An 18,302-nucleotide genomic window follows, 5' to 3' on the forward strand; every position below is an offset into this window, starting at 1 on the left:
GGAAATGTGTTATGTGGAGTAATGTATCACGCTTCTCTGTTTGGCAGTCTGATGGGTGAGTCTGGGTATGACAATTGCAAGAAAAATGTTGCGTGCCTGACTGCATTGTGCCATCTGTAATGTTTGGAGATGGAGGGATAATGGTAATGGGGCTGTTTTTCAGGGGTTGGTCTAGACCCCTTACTTCCAGTGAAGGAAAACTTTAATGCTTCAGCATACCATGACATTTTGCACAATGCTATGCTTCCAACAGTTTGGGGAAGGCACTTTGCTGTTCCAGCATGGCTGTGCCCCAGTACACAAAGCAAGGTCCATAAAGACATGGTTGGATGAGTTTAGTGTGGTAGAACTTGACTGGCCCGCACAGAGTCCTGAAATCATGCCCATCAAACACTGTTGAGATGAACTGATTGCAAGCCTGGCCTTTTCGTCCAATATCAGTTCCTGACCTCACAAATACTCTACTGGATGAATGGGCAAAAATTTGCATAGAAACACCCAAAATCTTGTGGAAAGCCTTCCCAGAAGAGTGGAAACTGTTATAGCTGCAAAGGGGGGACCAACTCCATATTAATGTCCATGTATTTAGAATGAAATGCCATTACAGTCCCTTTTGGTGTAATGGTCAGATGTCCCAATACTTTTGTCCATATGGTGTGTCTAGTAATCTCACTTATGTCTTAACACCCATATCCGATTTCTTCTTAATTTAGAATTTTTAATGTTTAATAACCACTATAATACAACATTCGTATAAACATCTGCATATCCAAACTAAGTAATTAGATACAAGATTGCAGCTGTGAAATGTCAAGCCCACAACTTGCAACAAGGAGACCAATTATTATTAGTTTTTCCACTTTGACTTGCACATTCAAATTTTATATCAAATTTAAAAGTTAATATAAAAATGTTAGCATATTCCAGTTATTTATGGTCAAATAAACCTGTTAACCCAATCGCCAATAGTTGGTTAAGCCAGATCTGGTTTTGTCCTAAGTAAATTATACAAGGGTCACAGATTCTTCAGATTATTTTTATGCACTTTAGAAAAGAAATATCAATATGAACAATCAGTATACAGAGTCTCATGTTCTGCATTTTGCGATACATTGTGCACTTGTGTGTTTTTGCCAAGGGAATGAATGAGAATTGATGAGTTGAAACATTCACGTCTTTTTGTCTCTCTGTTTTATCTCTATGCATTTTAAGTGCGGGACAGAGTGAGATCGAAAATGGAACGAGACATTCTCGCAGAAGTGAATCATCCCTTCATTGTCAAACTCCACTATGGTGAGTTGTTCTCTCAGGAGGAGATTGTAAACAACAGAACACAAACATTTACACAAGAACATCAATTTCTTTTGCCTTTAACTTAACTACATTCTTCAGTTGTATGGCAGTAGATCAGATGTTTTCATAATGCTTTAGTCTTTACAGTAATGAGCCATCATGTAATCTTTAGTGTTCAAGTTTGATGCTGTCTGATTGTAAAAAAATAATTTATATAATTATTTACTTAAAAACAGATTGCCAGTAGTTTGACTGTAGCATTTACATTTTGAGTGGCATGCAACTTGGTAAACTACAGTTTCAAATATCTTTTCCAACAGCATTTTTTAATTTAAACTTTTGATAAAGAAAATACCGCTAAAATGTCACCTTTGTTGCTTCTCCCCCACAGCATTTCAGACAGAAGGAAAGTTGTATCTTATTTTGGACTTTCTCAGAGGGGGAGATCTTTTCACACGCCTCTCCAAAGAGGTCAGTTTTTATGAAACTAAATAACAGGCAACAAGCAAAAATGGTGTGCTTGTTTAGTTGTAAATGTGTTTCTAATAGGAGTAATTTAAAAAAAAATTAAGTTGTTCCAAGCCCAAAATACTTTCTTTTCTCTGGAACACACAAGGAGATGTTTTTGAAAATGATCATGTTGCTCTTTTCTGTGCAAAAGAAAGTGAAGGGGGAAAAACGCTGTCATTCTCCAAAACTAACAATGTTCTCATGTTCCTCTAAACCAAATGCAACATGCTAAGTTTTAATATGCGAAAATACAAAGGAGATTTCAGAGCACACAAGTTGAATGGACTTCTTTAATGATAATTTTAGTGGTTTTTTTGTTGTTGTTTTTTTTTGTTGTTTTTTTGAGGATTGACAGCATTCTCGTTCACATTCTATGCAAAAGAACACCTAAAAGGAGAAATTCTTCTAAATTTCTCCTTTTGTGTTCTAGGAGAGTCATATGGGTTTTGGGAGACATGAAAGTGAGTAAATGAGAAAAAACAAACAAACAGATATAATACCAATATAGTTGTGTCCACTCATTGTACACTTGTGGTCTTTAGCTGAGTTGCAATTGCTTACTGATTGATCATTTAGTAATTGCCAAGACATCAACCTGCAATAACAGAGGTACACCCAGACTGAATTGTAATGCAGACGTAATTTTAGTCCAAATGCCTTGGTAATTAAAGGCATGTCTGGCATCTATTCTCTGACGGATGGTGTAATTGGTCCCTCTTAACACTCACTGTAGTGTAATTATCCTTAATGGAGTGTTTGGTTTTCCTGATCACATCACTTTCTAATCTCACAGGCTCAATAAAAGCTTCCCTCAAGGATCTGTTCCCTTCGCACATGGGGAGCAAATCTTATTATTGATCTATTGACTGCAACGTTTGCGGAAGCCTGTACTTTCTAGTCACACATTATAGCATCAGAGGTGATCAGTGGAAAAACAGTGTATAATACACTACTGTCTAGGTGTTGGTAAGGATTAAGGGGAAATAATGTGTTTTATATTGATTAGCAGCACAGTTTGTGTCTGGCGGTTGTGTAGAATTTGTAATAGATCCTCTGTGTGCTGAGGATATTCTCAGCCACTGAAACCAAGGTCATTCTTTATTGTAGCTTTATTAGTACAGAATAAAGGCAGGTTCACACCAAGAACAATAGCTATAAAGATAACTATAGCGATAACTATATTAGCGTCAGCACTAATGCACGATAATGTTCTGTTTATTATAAGCGTGCTGCAGTTTTGTCGTCTGCCGCTTTAAATGCTTGAGCTCTTTAAAGCAGGATGGATTCTGATTGGCTGTTAATGTTTTTATCGTTCATCAGCTGGAAAAAAAATCATTCTGAAAGTGATTCCAACGATTTCATTTATCTGTGCCGTTATCGTTACAGTTGTGGTTTGGACTCTGCTATTCTTTTATATTTAAAATGATTTTTAGAACTATATATTTATCGTTATCTTTATAGTTATGGTTCTTGGTGTGAACGGGACTTATTGCTGTTATTATCAATACACTGAGCTCTTCTGGATCTTTCCTGTTATCCAGTACCTTTCCCTCTTATGTGCTTGTTGTATTTGGAGTATTTATATTAAACAAATATACATTTTAGATAAATTTACCCCATGTTGATATTATTTTGATATTGTGATAAAAGAAAAATAACTCATGTGATATCCATGTTTAAACATTTTTAGTATATGTGAACTGTAACACTTTATAATAACTGCACACTATTAATCATTAGTTAAGCATTAGTAAACAGTTAATTCATCCTTTACAAAGCATTAATAGACTATGCAGGTTATAAATACAGCTATAAATGCTTTATTCTTGATTTATAAGCATATCTATAATGTGTTTATTAATGATCAATTTATCATTTCTAAATGAAGTATTGCATTATTTAAAAAACAGTTATTTAGGAGTTGTCATTGATTCATAATATCACTTAGAAAGAGTAAGTAAATGATTAATAATCTATTTAAATCTACATTCATACATCTTATTATTCAGACATATAGTAATAGTTACTTAGTGTGTTAATAATTGCTTTATTAACATGTATTTCTACTTTAATTCATGGTTAATTTGGGTAGTTATAAAGCATTTAGAAGTGGTCAGTTAGCCTATCTATTTTTGTGAGCTCATCTAAAGTGAGAACTATTTATGCCTCGTAAAGCATTTACAAAGGAGATTTAAAGGCTTTTCTAAACAGAAAAGGAAACAAACACAACACAGTGATACAGAACTTAGACATATTTAAGATGTACTGTATGAATGTGCATTTAAATAGTTTATTAATCATTTACTTACACTTTCTAAGTGATCTTATGAACCACTGACAACTCCTAAATAACTGGTTTGTAAATAATGCAATACTTCATTTAGAATTGATAAATTGATCATTAATAAAGTATGAAAATACTATTATTAAACACACTATAGATATGCTTATAAATCAAGAATATAGCATTTATAGCTGTATTTATAAACTGCTTATTAATGTCTATTAATGCTTTATAAACGATGAATTAACTGTTTACTAATGCATAGCTAATGATTAATAGCGTGCAGTTATTATAGTGTTACCATTAAATCCAATATATTAAGACATATACGATAGGGACATGGAAATGTACTGCATAAGTATTACCTTTCTTAAGTTTCTCTAACCGATAAGTGAGTGGTTTGAATCTATAAAAAGTACACGCAGCAAACCACCAAGAATAACTTTGTTGCTGTGGTGATCGGAAGAGAGATGGGAAGGTTGATTTAAAAACGTTAAATTGGGCTTTTAAGATGTGACATCATTTCTTGTTGCTATACTGATCTAGGCTATGTTAAAGTGCTATATACTGTTTTCCCCCACTCATCTATGCCTGTACTACAAACATGTACAGTGTTTGAAGTTTCAAAGCACAGAAAGAAAGAAAGAATTATGTAGGCCTATTCATGTTATCTATGACAAGACTGCTGTGTTATTCTAAAAAGCTCAACAGATGCTTCACATTAAGTGCATTTGCTTTATTTTGATGTAGCTTTTATGGAAATCCGTGGTTGTTGACTCATGCACCATTACGAATGTTGCTCATCTTTACAGTTTGAACAAACCCATATGCCTAATAAGCATGAAGGATACATCAAACCATGCGACTTATTGAGGAGAGATGGGCTACTTCGTTTACTAAGCAATCAGATTTGGGATTTTTGACTGGTGGATGATAAGAATATCATAGAGACTGGGCACTTTTGATTTCATTAGGCAGCAACCCCATCAAATTTGAACCACTCAGAGCACCACACACCCTGACAGTAACCCAGAACACCCTATGCTGAAAAAAAGGGAAACGATCATGTCATTTATTTAAAGTGCATTTTACATTGGTCATAAAATAAAATTGATCATAAAAAATCATGTTAATGTTCAGTTTGTCTAAAAGCACTTAAGAAAATAAATAAAACTATTTGTTTAAATAGTACTTTTGCTTGACACTAGAGTGCTTTACTGTCACAGTGTCTGGTTTGTGTTTCCCAGGGTGTCCTCCAGAGGTCCTCTTCCCCACGGTGTCATTCACATTAGGAACTGCATCCCCCACAATCCTTGTCTGCACTCATCACTGTTCATTGCACCCAGCTGTTCCCCATCATGATTGTTAGTTTCTGTGTGTATATAATCCCTGCCTGTTTAGTGTTTGTTACGGAGTCCTTGTTATTTGTCACACCACTTCTGTGTTACTGTTTCTTGCCTGTTCTTGTTTATTGGATTGCTTATATGGTTTTGACCCTTGCCTGGACTGGTTTACGATTTACGGATTACCCAATAAACTGCTTTTGGATCTTACCCCTGTTTCCCGTGTGTGGGTCGTGACATTTACTGACTGCAGAAATTATTGTGCGTTATAATTTTTTCTGGTGTGTTTTTCCTCGTACATAAACAAAAATATGATGCATATTTAAAAAAAATGTCACATTAATAAAATGTGATTAATAAAGGTCTATCGAATCAATTAATAAAGATCTATCGAATTTGTCTTCAAGTAACTTAAGTCAAACGTTGGCTAACAAATTGTTTTAGTGAATTCGTTTTATCTTAAAGGCACACTATGTCAGATCTTTGGATCAAAATATCCAAAAACCACTAGAACAATGTTATATATTTTGTTGACCAGGACTCGGACCGTGTCCGTGCGTCGCCTATCAATGACATCATACCCGTGTTACCCTCGATTTCCGTTTTATTTTGTAGAAATTATGGAAACACCAAAGACACTTTAATATATTATATGTTTTACTAGACGAGTGAGCAACTGTTTGGATACATTCATCGACAGAAATCTAATCATTGTTATACAGCTAAACACAGTTAGTCTTTTTGTTTAAATCTTGTTTTCTTGATTTACCGCGAATACCATATTTAATGACTAATATCGATCTAGCTCACTGCAGTGTGCAACAAGTGTCTCATATAGTAGCCTTATATAGTAGCATTATAACAACTTTCAATGCACTCAAATGTATCTAATATGATAAAACAGTGCTGTGCGGGATAATAAAAGCTCCACTGCTCTCGAGCCGTGTGTCGCGCTCGTCTCTCATTAACAATCGCTCCAGCGGCCTCCTTCCCATAGTCATATTCTCCACCGGATGTAAAGGTGTATAGAGACAACAACTCCCATGATTCTGCGAAATCAGGGCGTCATCAAGCTATGCCTTTGTTTTGAATAAACGACCTCTAGTGGCGAAAAATTACATAGTGTGCCTTTAAAGTGAAAATTCTACTTTCATATTATAGCTAATTTAGCTTTTGTTTTAGTTTTTTGGTTAAATTACATTGTAAAAAGTCTATATTAAGTTACATTTTGGCTTGTGTCTAAAGAAAATATTTTGATGAAGTATGCTATGTTCTTTAAAATAAATAATCTTTTTACTTTTATGAATGTTTTTTGTGTTTGGGAAAATAAATATTTCTGATTAATATTAAATCAAAATAAATATAATATAATAAATATATTTTGAGAATATATTTTAGTGTATTATGGCATATAGTATTATAGCATTACGGCACATGCTCACATTTTAATCAGAATATGTAAAAATCTAATTAATATTTTGGTTAGAAAATTTTGGTTAGAAAACGCTTCACATCAATCGATCTGTCAGTCCTTAATGGCGATTCTACTGTGTTCTGTGCCATCATGGATTCGGTTTAGATCATGTTCACACACATTATTCCTATGCGACTCACAGTCAGGTTGTGATGCTTTTGTTGTTGCCTATATTTTTTAAATCTTCTGCTAAGCTCCTGCACGTGATGCCTTTAACCCAGTAAAAGAGAGTTGAGATATCTGGCCGCTCTGATGAAAACAGCCCCACACTTATCTGGAGCAGACATTTCCTTCAGACTTTGATTAATGTGACTCATTGGCCATGCTCCTTCGCTCAGCTAAATAGCCCGTTTTCTCCACCTGTGTAGGCTTTATTGCACACGCCACTCTTCATCAGTCACATTGTTCAGTCTTTATTCTGGTTGTGTAGAGATAGTTGTCCTTATTAATTGCTTGTGGAGCATTTTGTGTCATTGTACATCATATTGGCCACTTTGATTTAGGATAACAAGATTATATAGAATCAGGGATGAATTGTTAAAACCACTTTTGTCCTCGGGGTGTCTTTCAGTGAATAATTGACTGCTGTAACTGCAGGACCAGCGACAAGCATACTAGAGGCACAGCTAGAACGCGCAAGTGTTTTTGCCAGAATACTGTTCACCCTGTTATTTCATTGTTGTTTTTTAGTCAAGGTAAGCCTATCTTCGATCCTATTGTTCCTTTGTATTTTTAACTTCACATAATTCTGTATTTTAGAGAGACGCGTTGGCACAATTAACAACAGCCGCGAGTGAAAATTAAAATTATTGTTACATTTGCACTTAAGCCTTTGCTCCTAGCAGGTTGGAATTGCCACATTTTCGCGTTATTTACACTTAATTGCCCGACCGAAACAGCATCTGTAAGAATAGCTTTAAATAGAGACATTTCAGATCATTCCAGCAGGACCAGCGACAAGCATACTGGAGGCACAGCTAGAACGCGCAAGTGTTTTTGCCAGAATACTGTTCACCCTGTTATTTCATTGTTGTTTTTTAGTCAAGGTAAGCCTATCTTCGATCCTATTGTTCCTTTGTATTTTTAACTTCACATAATTCTGTATTTTAGAGAGACGCGTTGGCACAATTAACAACAGCCGCGAGTGAAAATTAAAATTATTGTTACATTTGCACTTAAGCCTTTGCTCCTAGCAGGTTGGAATTGCCACATTTTCGCGTTATTTACACTTAATTGCCCGACCGAAACAGCTGTACTCACTCAAGCGGTGAAAGCATTATCCGTATATCTGTGTAATTTGCGCGCTGTCGCGGAAGCGTCAGCGGAAGCGTTCAGCCTCCTCGTGTGAAGACCGACTCGGGAAAAGACCAGCGACTCTACCTGCGCGACTCCACCGAGCAAGGACACCAGAAAGCCACTTAAGTATCTCCTCTTCCCCTTCTCTTCCCTCTACTTACCTTATTGTTCACCTTAATCAACATGTGCTTTCAATACATTCCTGTTATCTCTCGGCACCGTCCTTTCATCACGCGCAATAGGCAGCGCAATACTGCCAATCTGCGTCCCATCCTCACATCCTCACATACTCCTCTCTCTCTTTCCGTGGGTCTATGGAATTGTCAGTCAGCAGTCAATAAAGCTGACTTCATTCCAGCCTTTGCATCTCATTCTACTCTTAGTATCTTGGGGCTGACTGAGACCTGGATTCGTCCAGAAGACTCAGCAACCCCTGCTGCTCTCTCTAGCAATTTCTCCTTCTCCCACTCCCCTCGCCAGTCTGGGAGAGGTGGGGGTACAGGGCTTCTCGTTTCTAACAATTGCAAATACTCCACGCTCTCTTCTCTATGCAACAACAACTCATTTGAATATCATGCTATTACACTTACAACCCCCATTAAAATCCATATTGTAGTCATTTATCGCCCCCCAGGTCAGCTGGGTAACTTTGTAGATGAGCTGGATGTGCTGCTGTCCACTTTCCCTGAGGACGGCACCCCACTTCTAGTCTTCGGTGACTTCAACATTCATCTCGAAAACCCACATGCAACAGACTTCACCTCTCTCCTAGCCTCTTTCGATCTCAAACGACTCATCACCACAGCTACTCACAAATCAGGCAACCAACTGGACCTGGTTTACACACGCAACTGCACCACAGAAAACATCCTGGTGACACCTCTCCACGTTTCAGATCATTTCCTCATTACTTTCAGTCTACAACTCTCTACCCCTGCACCCCCACCCCCACCACCAGCCACTTTCAGACGAAACCTGCGCTCACTTTCCCCCTCCCATCTCTCCTCTGCCGTGTCATCCTCTCTTCCCCCACCCTCACAATTCTCATCTCTGGATGTGAATACCGCAACGGACACCTTATGCTCCACTCTAATCTCTTCTCTAGACATTATCTGCCCTCTCTCCTCCAGGCCAGCACGCACTACTCCCTCTAACCCCTGGTTATCTGAGGTTCTTCGGGAACACCGGACCAAACTCAGGGCAGCGGAGAGGAAATGGCACAAATCAAAAGACGCATCTGACCTGAGTATGTATCAATCTCTCCTCTCCTCCTTTTCTGTTGATGTTCATGCTGCAAAATCTTCATACTTCCACAACAAGATCAACAGCTCCTCCAACACACGATTACTCTTCAAGACATTCAACTCTCTCCTCTGTCCACCTCCACCACCTCCCGCCTCCTCCTTAACTGCTGACGATTTTGCGACCTTCTTCACCAACAAAACAACAGCTATCAGCAGTCAGTTCTCAGCTCCACACACACAGGAACCCAGACTGACCCCTTCCACAGCCAATACCCCTCTGTCCTCCTTTTCTTCGCTAACCGAGGAAGAAGTATCTACACTTCTCCTCTCCAGTCACCCTACCACCTGCACGCTTGACCCCATCCCCTCACACCTTCTACAAGCCATCTCTCCCACACTTCTACCATCACTCACACACATCATCAACTCATCCCTCCACACTGGCACCTTCCCTACAGCATTCAAGCAGGCTCGGGTTACTCCACTGCTCAAAAAAACCAACGCTAAACACATCATTGGTAGAGAATTACAGACCTATCTCTCTCCTACCATTCATTGCGAAGACACTTGAAAGAGCTGTCTTCAACCAACTAACATCCTTCTTGTCTCTAAACAACCAGCTGGATGTCAACCAATCTGGCTTCAAGAAAGGACATTCAACTGAGACTGCATTACTGTCAGTCACAGAAGCCCTACGGATCGCAAAAGCTGCTTCCAAATCTTCAGTCCTCATTCTCCTGGATCTGTCTGCTGCCTTCGACACGGTGAATCATCAGATCCTTCTGTCCACCCTCTCATCACTGGGCATCACAGGAACTTCACTCCACTGGCTTGAGTCCTATCTCACAGGTAGGTCCTTCAAGGTCGCATGGAGAGGTGAGGTATCCAGAGCACATCAGCTGACCACAGGGGTTCCCCAGGGTTCAGTTCTTGGTCCCCTCCTCTTCTCCATCTACACCACATCACTGGGACACATCATACAGGCACACGGTTTTTCCTACCACTGCTATGCTGATGACACACAGCTCTTCCTCTCCTTTCAACCAGATGATCCCACAGTAGCTGCACGGGTCTCAAGCTGTCTGGCGGACATCTCCACATGGATGAAGGAACACCACCTGCAGCTCAACCTGGCAATGACTGAGCTTCTCGTCCTCCCTGCCAATCCGTCTCTACAGCACGACTTCACCATCCAGCTAGAGTCATCATTAATCACCCCATCAAGATCGGTCAGAAATCTTGGAGTAACGTTTGATGACCAGCTGACCTTCACAGATCACATTTCAAAGACAGCTCGATCATGCAGGTTTGCACTGCACAACATCAGGAAGATCAGGCCTTTCCTAACTGAGCATGCAACACAACTTATCGTCCAGGCCCTGGTCATCTCTAGGCTTGACTACTGCAATGCCCTTCTGGCTGGACTCCCAGCATGTGCGACCAAACCCCTACAGATGATCCAGAATGCTGCAGCTCGTCTTGTCTTCAACGAGCCCAAGAGGGCCCACGTCACTCCTCTGTTCATCTCTCTGCACTGGCTACCTCTAGCTGCTCGCATCAAGTTCAAGGCACTGACGCTTGCTTACAGAACTATCACAGGCTCAGCTCCCTCCTACTTTCACTCACTCCTACGAGTCTACATCCCTACCAGACACCTACGATCGGTCAACGAGCGACGTCTCGTGGTTCCATCACAGAAAGCCACAAAATCACTTTCCAGAACATTCTCATTCACAGTTCCATGCTGGTGGAACGCTCTCCCCACCCTCATCCGGAATGCAGAATCCCTGACAACATTCAAAAAACAGCTGAAAACCAATCTCTTCCGTGAGCACTTAACCTTATAGAAAAAAAAAAAAAAAAAAAAAAAAAAAAAAATATCCTTTCCCTTTGAAACATCACTTATCAGGCTTATGCTACTCTGAATAATACCTGAACTTCGTATTTTGAGCACTTCCTGCGTTGTTGTTGCTTTTGCCTCTTTATGATGACTCGCTGAACTTAGTCCTAATTTGTAAGTCGCTTTGGATAAGGGCGTCTGCTAAATGACTAAATGTAAATGTAAATGTAAATGTAATTTTAGAAAGTGACAATTATGTGCCAAGTAATTGCACTCAGCAAATGGTGACTGAATCACATCCACGATCACTCACATAACATTGAGAACTATATAACATGTCACAGGATATGTGTCCCCCTTGGTTGAAATCGTGTTCTGGGTGGGAAGGGGGAGTACTGGCCCACTGGCCCACTTCGAGCGCTGGTGTGTAATATAACTGTTTATGAATGTAAATGGTCTGCAAAGTTTCAAAGATCAAAGTGCAAGACAAATTAATTTCTTATCTTCCAAAAGAAAGAACCGATTCAGAACTGCCTGAAACGAGTCATCAATAACTCCTTACTCCCTGCACAAACCTACATAGTTTTGTAACAAATTTGCATAATGCCCACTATGGTCGTCATTGACTGCCTGTAAACGTCTACTTTGACCTGCACTCAAAAAAATTATTTGTAGCTGAGGCCTGGAAGAGTTTGGTTTGTGTGTTGTCGACATGTCGAGAAGACACTGTTTCCTACGCTGCGAAATAAAATCCACTTTGCTTGCAATTTCAAAGGATGAAGATGTGAACATTTTATCTACAATGTAAGACAATCTAAAGAAAAACGTACAAATTAGAAACATCATGCTCAAGTCATTCTTCCGATAGGTTTAGGTTGATAAGGTACTTCTTCCAATGTTTCATTACTGAACTCTGGCTCGAATGTATATGGTAACCGATACCATTGTTCATATCACTGTGTACACAAATGCTGAGGAAGTTTCCAGAGCTAAAATTCAGATATAGCAATGGGTGTTTCATTTCTGACATGTGCTGTAAGCTGTAGACCAGAATAGGCGCTCAGAAAGGAGGGTTTTAGAGAGACCGGATCCATGATTGAAACGTTTCAGACAATGTGAGAAAAGAGGTGATCCTGCAGTGTATATTATGAAAAAAAGTTGAATGCATGCAAACCTATTAGGGGACCTCCAAAACTAAATTAGTAACCTTTAAAATAACATAATAAATGCACTTTAGCATTTGCAGTCTTCATACAATACAATAAATGCATACAATAAACATATAATGAATGGCTCTTTTGAACTGGTTTAAGGAATCACTCAAAAAGACTCACAAATATTTGTTTAGACTCAATGAAAGGGCTTGACATGCACAGTTTTCTTTCCTGCGTTGCAAAACATTCCAATTCAAACAGGAAGTTGGAACGGGATATATCAAAGAGCTTGTTATGGAGTGCAACAGTCGGGTTCCGGAAGTAAAAATCCATTAGAGAAAGTGATTTTTAATGATAACTTAATCTATGTAGTATGATTTTGTTGAATCCATAAGCCTGCATTATTTCAACTTATTTTTTTAAATAATCATGTTCAGCAGTGGAAGTCCAGGAGAAAAACTGCATTGCATGATTCTGCAAATAAATCTTTACCAATCAGAGAATAGAAACAAGGAAATTATGCTGAAAGAAGCCCTGCGAATGATGAAATAGTCTCCCTATGCTCTCAAACTAATTGAATAATTGTGTACAGACCCTTTCCAAAAAATTAGAATATCATGGAAAAGTTTATTTATTTCCATAATTCCATTCAAAACGTTAAACTTCCATAGATTGTAGATTCAGGGCCCACAACTTAAACGATTTCAAGTATTTAGTTGTTTATTTGTACATAATTTGGGCTTCCAGCTCATAAAACCCACGAAAACAGGATTTCAAAAAAATTTGAATAATACATGAAATCACACAGTAATTACACAGTAATACCATGGTCACTGAACCAGGTTTTGGTTATTTTGGCAGTGTGGGCAGGTGCAAATCCAGCTGGAAAATGAAGGAAGCATGAAGACGGCTGCGTTGACTCTGGATTTAATAAAGCACAGTGGACCAAAGTCCTCTTTTCTGATGATCTCATTTAGAAACCAAGGTCCCAGAGTCTGGAGGAAGAATGGAGAGGCACACAATCCAAGATGCTTGAAGTCCAGTGTGAAGTTTCCACAGTCTGTGTTGGTTTGGGGAGCCGTGTCATCGGCTGGTGTTGGTCCACTGTGCTGTCCACTCAACGCAACCGTCTACCAAGACATTTTCAGAGCACTTCATGCTTTCTTCAGCAGACAAGCTTTATGGAGATGCTGACTTCATTTTCCAGCAGGATTTGCACCTGCCCACACTGCCAAAAGAACCAAATCCTGGTTCAGTGACCATGGTATTACTGTGTAATTACTGTGTGATTTCATGTAATAATCAAATTTTTTGAAATCCTGTTTTCGTGGGTTTTATGAGCTGGAAGCCCAAATTATGTACAAATAAACAACTAAATACTTGAAATCGTTTAAGTTGTGGGCCCTGAATCTATAATCTATGGAAGTTTAACGTTTTGAATGGAATTATGGAAATAAATAAACTTTTCCATGATATTCAAATTTTTTGGAAAGGGTCTGTATACATTTGCATACTTTGCGATAAACAATAATATACATAATCAACATATTTTAATTAATCTTTTAATTAATTAATAAATCAATTGTTTTATCCATCGCTTTTGTTTTGATTGTCATTCGCAATGCTTCATGTGATTGTAGTTCTTACCCTTATTAAAGCCATTAAGTTTACAGTCATGTACCTTTGACATTTGAAAAATACCAGAACCCCGCTAAGTGGGTGGGCACTTTTGCACACTGTTTTTGTTTTTAAATAGTCAATAGCCTTTAGTTTACATAACAGCCATAAACTTTGATTGGCTTTTTGCTAATGCTAGTCAATGGTATGTGGTTTTGTGGTGAGGGACATTCTCATCTCACTCTAGAGATTTCATTGGACAAAAAGGTTTATAGACCAATTACAGTTGCATTGCACTGTAAGAGCAACTCCTGCACATTTACTTCTAATCAGTCTCTCAGAATTAAAAAAAGAAACTGGAGCACTTCCACCTAGAGATTTGTGCTCTTGATTTAATTGTGATTCTCTGAGCAGAACCATGCTTGGGAAGTGAGACGTAAATTAATTACCGCTGGTGCTCAAATGTCTCATCTGGCTGAAACAGCTGCTGCTCTCCTGGCTGGAACTTGTTACGCCAATGTACTCTCCTCAATATGGCACTGTCTATCCCCTGATGCTCTCTACGCAGTCTAAATAAATCTCCCTGTGATTAAAATTAGCTGTGAAAAGAGCAGTTTTTGTCTTCCAAATACAAGAACACTCTGTGTTCCTGTAGTTTTATTTAAGATCTGTCTCTGGGCAGGTCCTGCATTAAAGGAATATGCTGGGTTATTTACAACCAGCTTTTGTTGTAAATTCTAAGTGTATTACCATAAATATATTTCCCATTTTACAAACTGCAGGTTGAGTCTTGCTAAATAGTTATTAAGTTATAACTCAGAACAAGCGAATTGATAATACTATTTTAAGAAATGATCTGGAATATTTTTAAAGCAACATTGCAATGACATCATCATTTCACATTGAGGTGCAACCTAGTGTTTGAGAGAGACATTTATCTACAGGTAAAGCCCAAGAGGGCTGTCTTTGTAATATCCTTTACTGATTTGAGGAATTCAAATTGAATTAGAAACTAGATTTTTACATTACAAGTGGTGTTGTGGATGGTTGCCAGGGAGTTGCTATGGGGTTGCTAGGTGTTTGCTTTACAAAATTCAAAAAGAGCCCACCCACAAATCTGTAGTGTGGGGGATTTTTTTTCATCAGGTGAAAGTCATAAGTCTGTTTTCTGAGAAAAAGTAATAACACACCTCCCCTCAATAAGCTGCATGGTTTGAGGTATCATTTATGTCCATATCACAAACTGTGCGGGACGAGTTACATGACAAAATGTACTGGTCTTGTTCAAATCCCTAATCCTAAGAGGATTTGTATTTCTGTAAAAGCAACAGCTAAATGAAAAATTAGTTATGATATTTTTTTTCTCTCTAGGTTATGTTTACCGAAGAAGATGTGAAGTTCTATTTGGCTGAGCTGGCCTTGGCTTTGGATCATCTTCATAGTCTGGGCATCATCTACCGAGATCTAAAACCAGAGAAGTAAGACCAAGCCCCATGTTTATTATCAGTAAATAGCGATCATGTGTTCTAATTTACACTGCAGCCTATTTAAGTGCCCTAGATAGTGACCTTATGCCTGTAAGGTCACAAGAGTGACCTTGTGTTGATAACCTCAGCAGAACCTTGATTGGAAGTGATTTTCAGGAGGGTTTAAGTCCTGTTTTTTCAAGCAGCAGTATAATCCACATCTGGATTAGAGTCAAAGAGATCTCTGTGAAACTCTCATGTAATTACAGTCATAATTCAGAGGTTCAAACTGGGTGATGCAACTAACCAGAGAGCTTCCTGTGCTGCTCCTGTTTCTTATGCAGTTACATCTGTTTTGTGTCCTTCTGCTGATTTCAGAGTGCTTGTCAAAGCTTCCCCCCTTACATTAGACTGAAATATGTACAGGGCTCAACAATAAGGATTGACATTGGTGTGAGTTTTATTGGTGTTGAAGGTTATTGATCATACTTGTTTTTGTTCCTTAAACGTGTTCTGTAATCTTTGTGTATTCCATAATTTACCTTCTTGAGTTACGAAAAAAAAGGAAAAATGTTAAAGTTAAGTTAAAGTTATTGTAATTTTTTCTGACAGATATACATAAATTTGGTAATAATGAAAAATAAATCTTGTGGTGAAAATGTTGTCAGGGCAAGTACATTCTTAGGAAATAACATTCTTAACTACCATTTTGTAGGGAAAAAAATGTATTGGGTTGTTTTAAGCATTACAGTATAAAACTAGCAGCATTCACTACTGTTCAAAAGTTTGGGCTCGGTACGATTTTTTAAGTAATAACTATTAAATATAAGGTTTATAATGTTACAAAGGATTACATTTCAAATATGCTGTTCTTTTGAACTTTCTATTCATTAAAGAATCCTGAAAAAAAAAAAAAAATATCACAGTTTCCATTAAAATGTATCACAATTTCCATTAATTATTAAGCTGCACAACTCTGACATTAATAAAACAAAGAAATGATTTGAACACAAAATCAGCAGATGATAATGATTTTCTGAAGGATCGTGACTCTGAAGACTGGAGTAATGATGAAAATTCAGCCTTCTATCACAGGAATAAAATATATTAAACAACAGAAAACATTATTTTAAATTCACAATATTACTGTTTTTACTGTATTTTGATTAAATAAATGCAGCCTTGGTGAGCAAAAGAGACTTCTTTCAAAAACATGAACAAATCTTACATTCTAAACCAGGGTTCACCAATCTCGGTCCTGGAGGGCCGCTGTCCTGCAGAGTTTAGCTCCAACCCCAATTAAACACACCTGAACCAGCTAATCAAGGTCTCATTAGGCATACTAGAAAGTTTCTAACAGGTGTGTTGGAGCTGGTTGGAGCTAAACTCTGCAGGACAGCGGCCCTCCAGGACCGAGATTGGTGAACCCTGTTCTAAACTTTCAAACTGTTATAAATAATGCATACTACTATAATATTTTATAATTTAGCACACCTGTAGGCTGTCACGACAGAAGGGAACAGACGGTGGATGTAAAATAAACAGAGTTTATTGACAGAGCGGGAGCAAAACAGAACACAACAGGTGAAGGATGGTAATACTAGATGACACGTAGGTCTTAGCTGACTGTAACGCAAATGAAGATGAAGGAAGTGAGGTTGATGATGATGTAGATCAGGGAATGAAGACACAGTGTAACGTGTGACGAGACCAGACAGTGAACTGAAGGGAGTGCAGGCTTGATATGGTGAGGGTGATGAGGGTGAACAGGTGCAGGTGATTAGAATTCCAATGAAGATGAACGAGTGGGCGGATCTGGTGCTGATGGCTGAGTGGATGGTGTGAGTGACTCCGTGACAGTACCCCCTCCTCCACGGGCGGCTCCTGGCGACTGGAGATGTCGACGACGGGGGCGGCCTCGACCTCTGGGCGCGGGTCGATCTGGATGGTCAAGGTGAAACTGGGTCAGTAAGGTGGGGTCCAGGATGTCGTCTCCAACGACCCAGGAGCGTTCCTCTGGGCCGTATCCTTCTATGAGGTACTCGAGGCGCGTCCCTCGTTGTTGTGAGTCAAGGATGGATTGGACCTGGTAGATGGTGAGTTCAGGATCCGGTAATCGATGCACGGCCGCAAGCCTCCGTCCTTCTTGGCCACAAAGACAAAACTGGAAGCGTCAGGGGATGTCGAAGGACGAATGAACTCCTGTTGGAGTGCCTCTCTGATGTACTCCTCCATAGCCTTCTGCTCCGGGATGGACAGCAGGTACACCCATCCCTTGGGTAAGGTCGCCCCAGGTAGCAGGTCGATGGCGCAGCCCAATCATCATAAACGACCATCAGTTGGCGAATGTCAGCATTCAAGTCATGTCGAAAGGCGGTAAGAAGAGCGGTTTCGTTCCATCCACTAGAGGCTGCAAATGTACGAAAGGTAAAAGCATACAGACTGATTCGGTACCTTGGTGAAGACGAAAGAGTTGATCGTGAATGGAGAGGGTTGAAGTTGTTTGTCCGAAGACCTCCTTGAAGTGGTTGGTGAAGGCTGATAACGAGGTGGTTACTTGAGCGTTGGACTGCCACAACGACTGTGCCCACTGTAGCGCTCAACCAGAGAAAAGAGAAACCATAAAGGCCACCCTTGCTCGATCCGTGGGGAAGAGATGTGGCTGCATTTCGTAGTACAGTGAGCATTGAAGGAGAAATCCACTGCAATCCTGCTCCTCGCCGGTGAATGTCGCTAGACGGGCCATGGAACTGGCAGAGGCAGCAGCAGAAGAAGGTGGTG

General features: G+C 39.2%; 1 protein-coding gene across 1 annotated transcript in view; it reads left to right on the plus strand.

Annotated features, from left to right (window-relative positions):
* The window catches only part of rps6ka2 (ribosomal protein S6 kinase, polypeptide 2), a 61,676-nt gene that overhangs the window by 19,126 nt on the left and 24,248 nt on the right, over nucleotides 1–18,302 (plus strand). The window contains exons 4-6 of the mRNA XM_082154469.1: nucleotides 1,213–1,293; nucleotides 1,685–1,764; nucleotides 15,427–15,533. Coding sequence (XP_082010595.1) covers nucleotides 1,213–1,293; nucleotides 1,685–1,764; nucleotides 15,427–15,533 — 268 coding nt within the window. The remainder of the gene's footprint in view (nucleotides 1–1,212; nucleotides 1,294–1,684; nucleotides 1,765–15,426; nucleotides 15,534–18,302) is intronic.

This window comes from Leuciscus leuciscus (genome assembly GCF_965113295.1).
Source record: "Leuciscus leuciscus genome assembly, chromosome: 22".
In the NCBI taxonomy this organism is placed as follows: domain Eukaryota; kingdom Metazoa; phylum Chordata; class Actinopteri; order Cypriniformes; family Leuciscidae; genus Leuciscus; species Leuciscus leuciscus.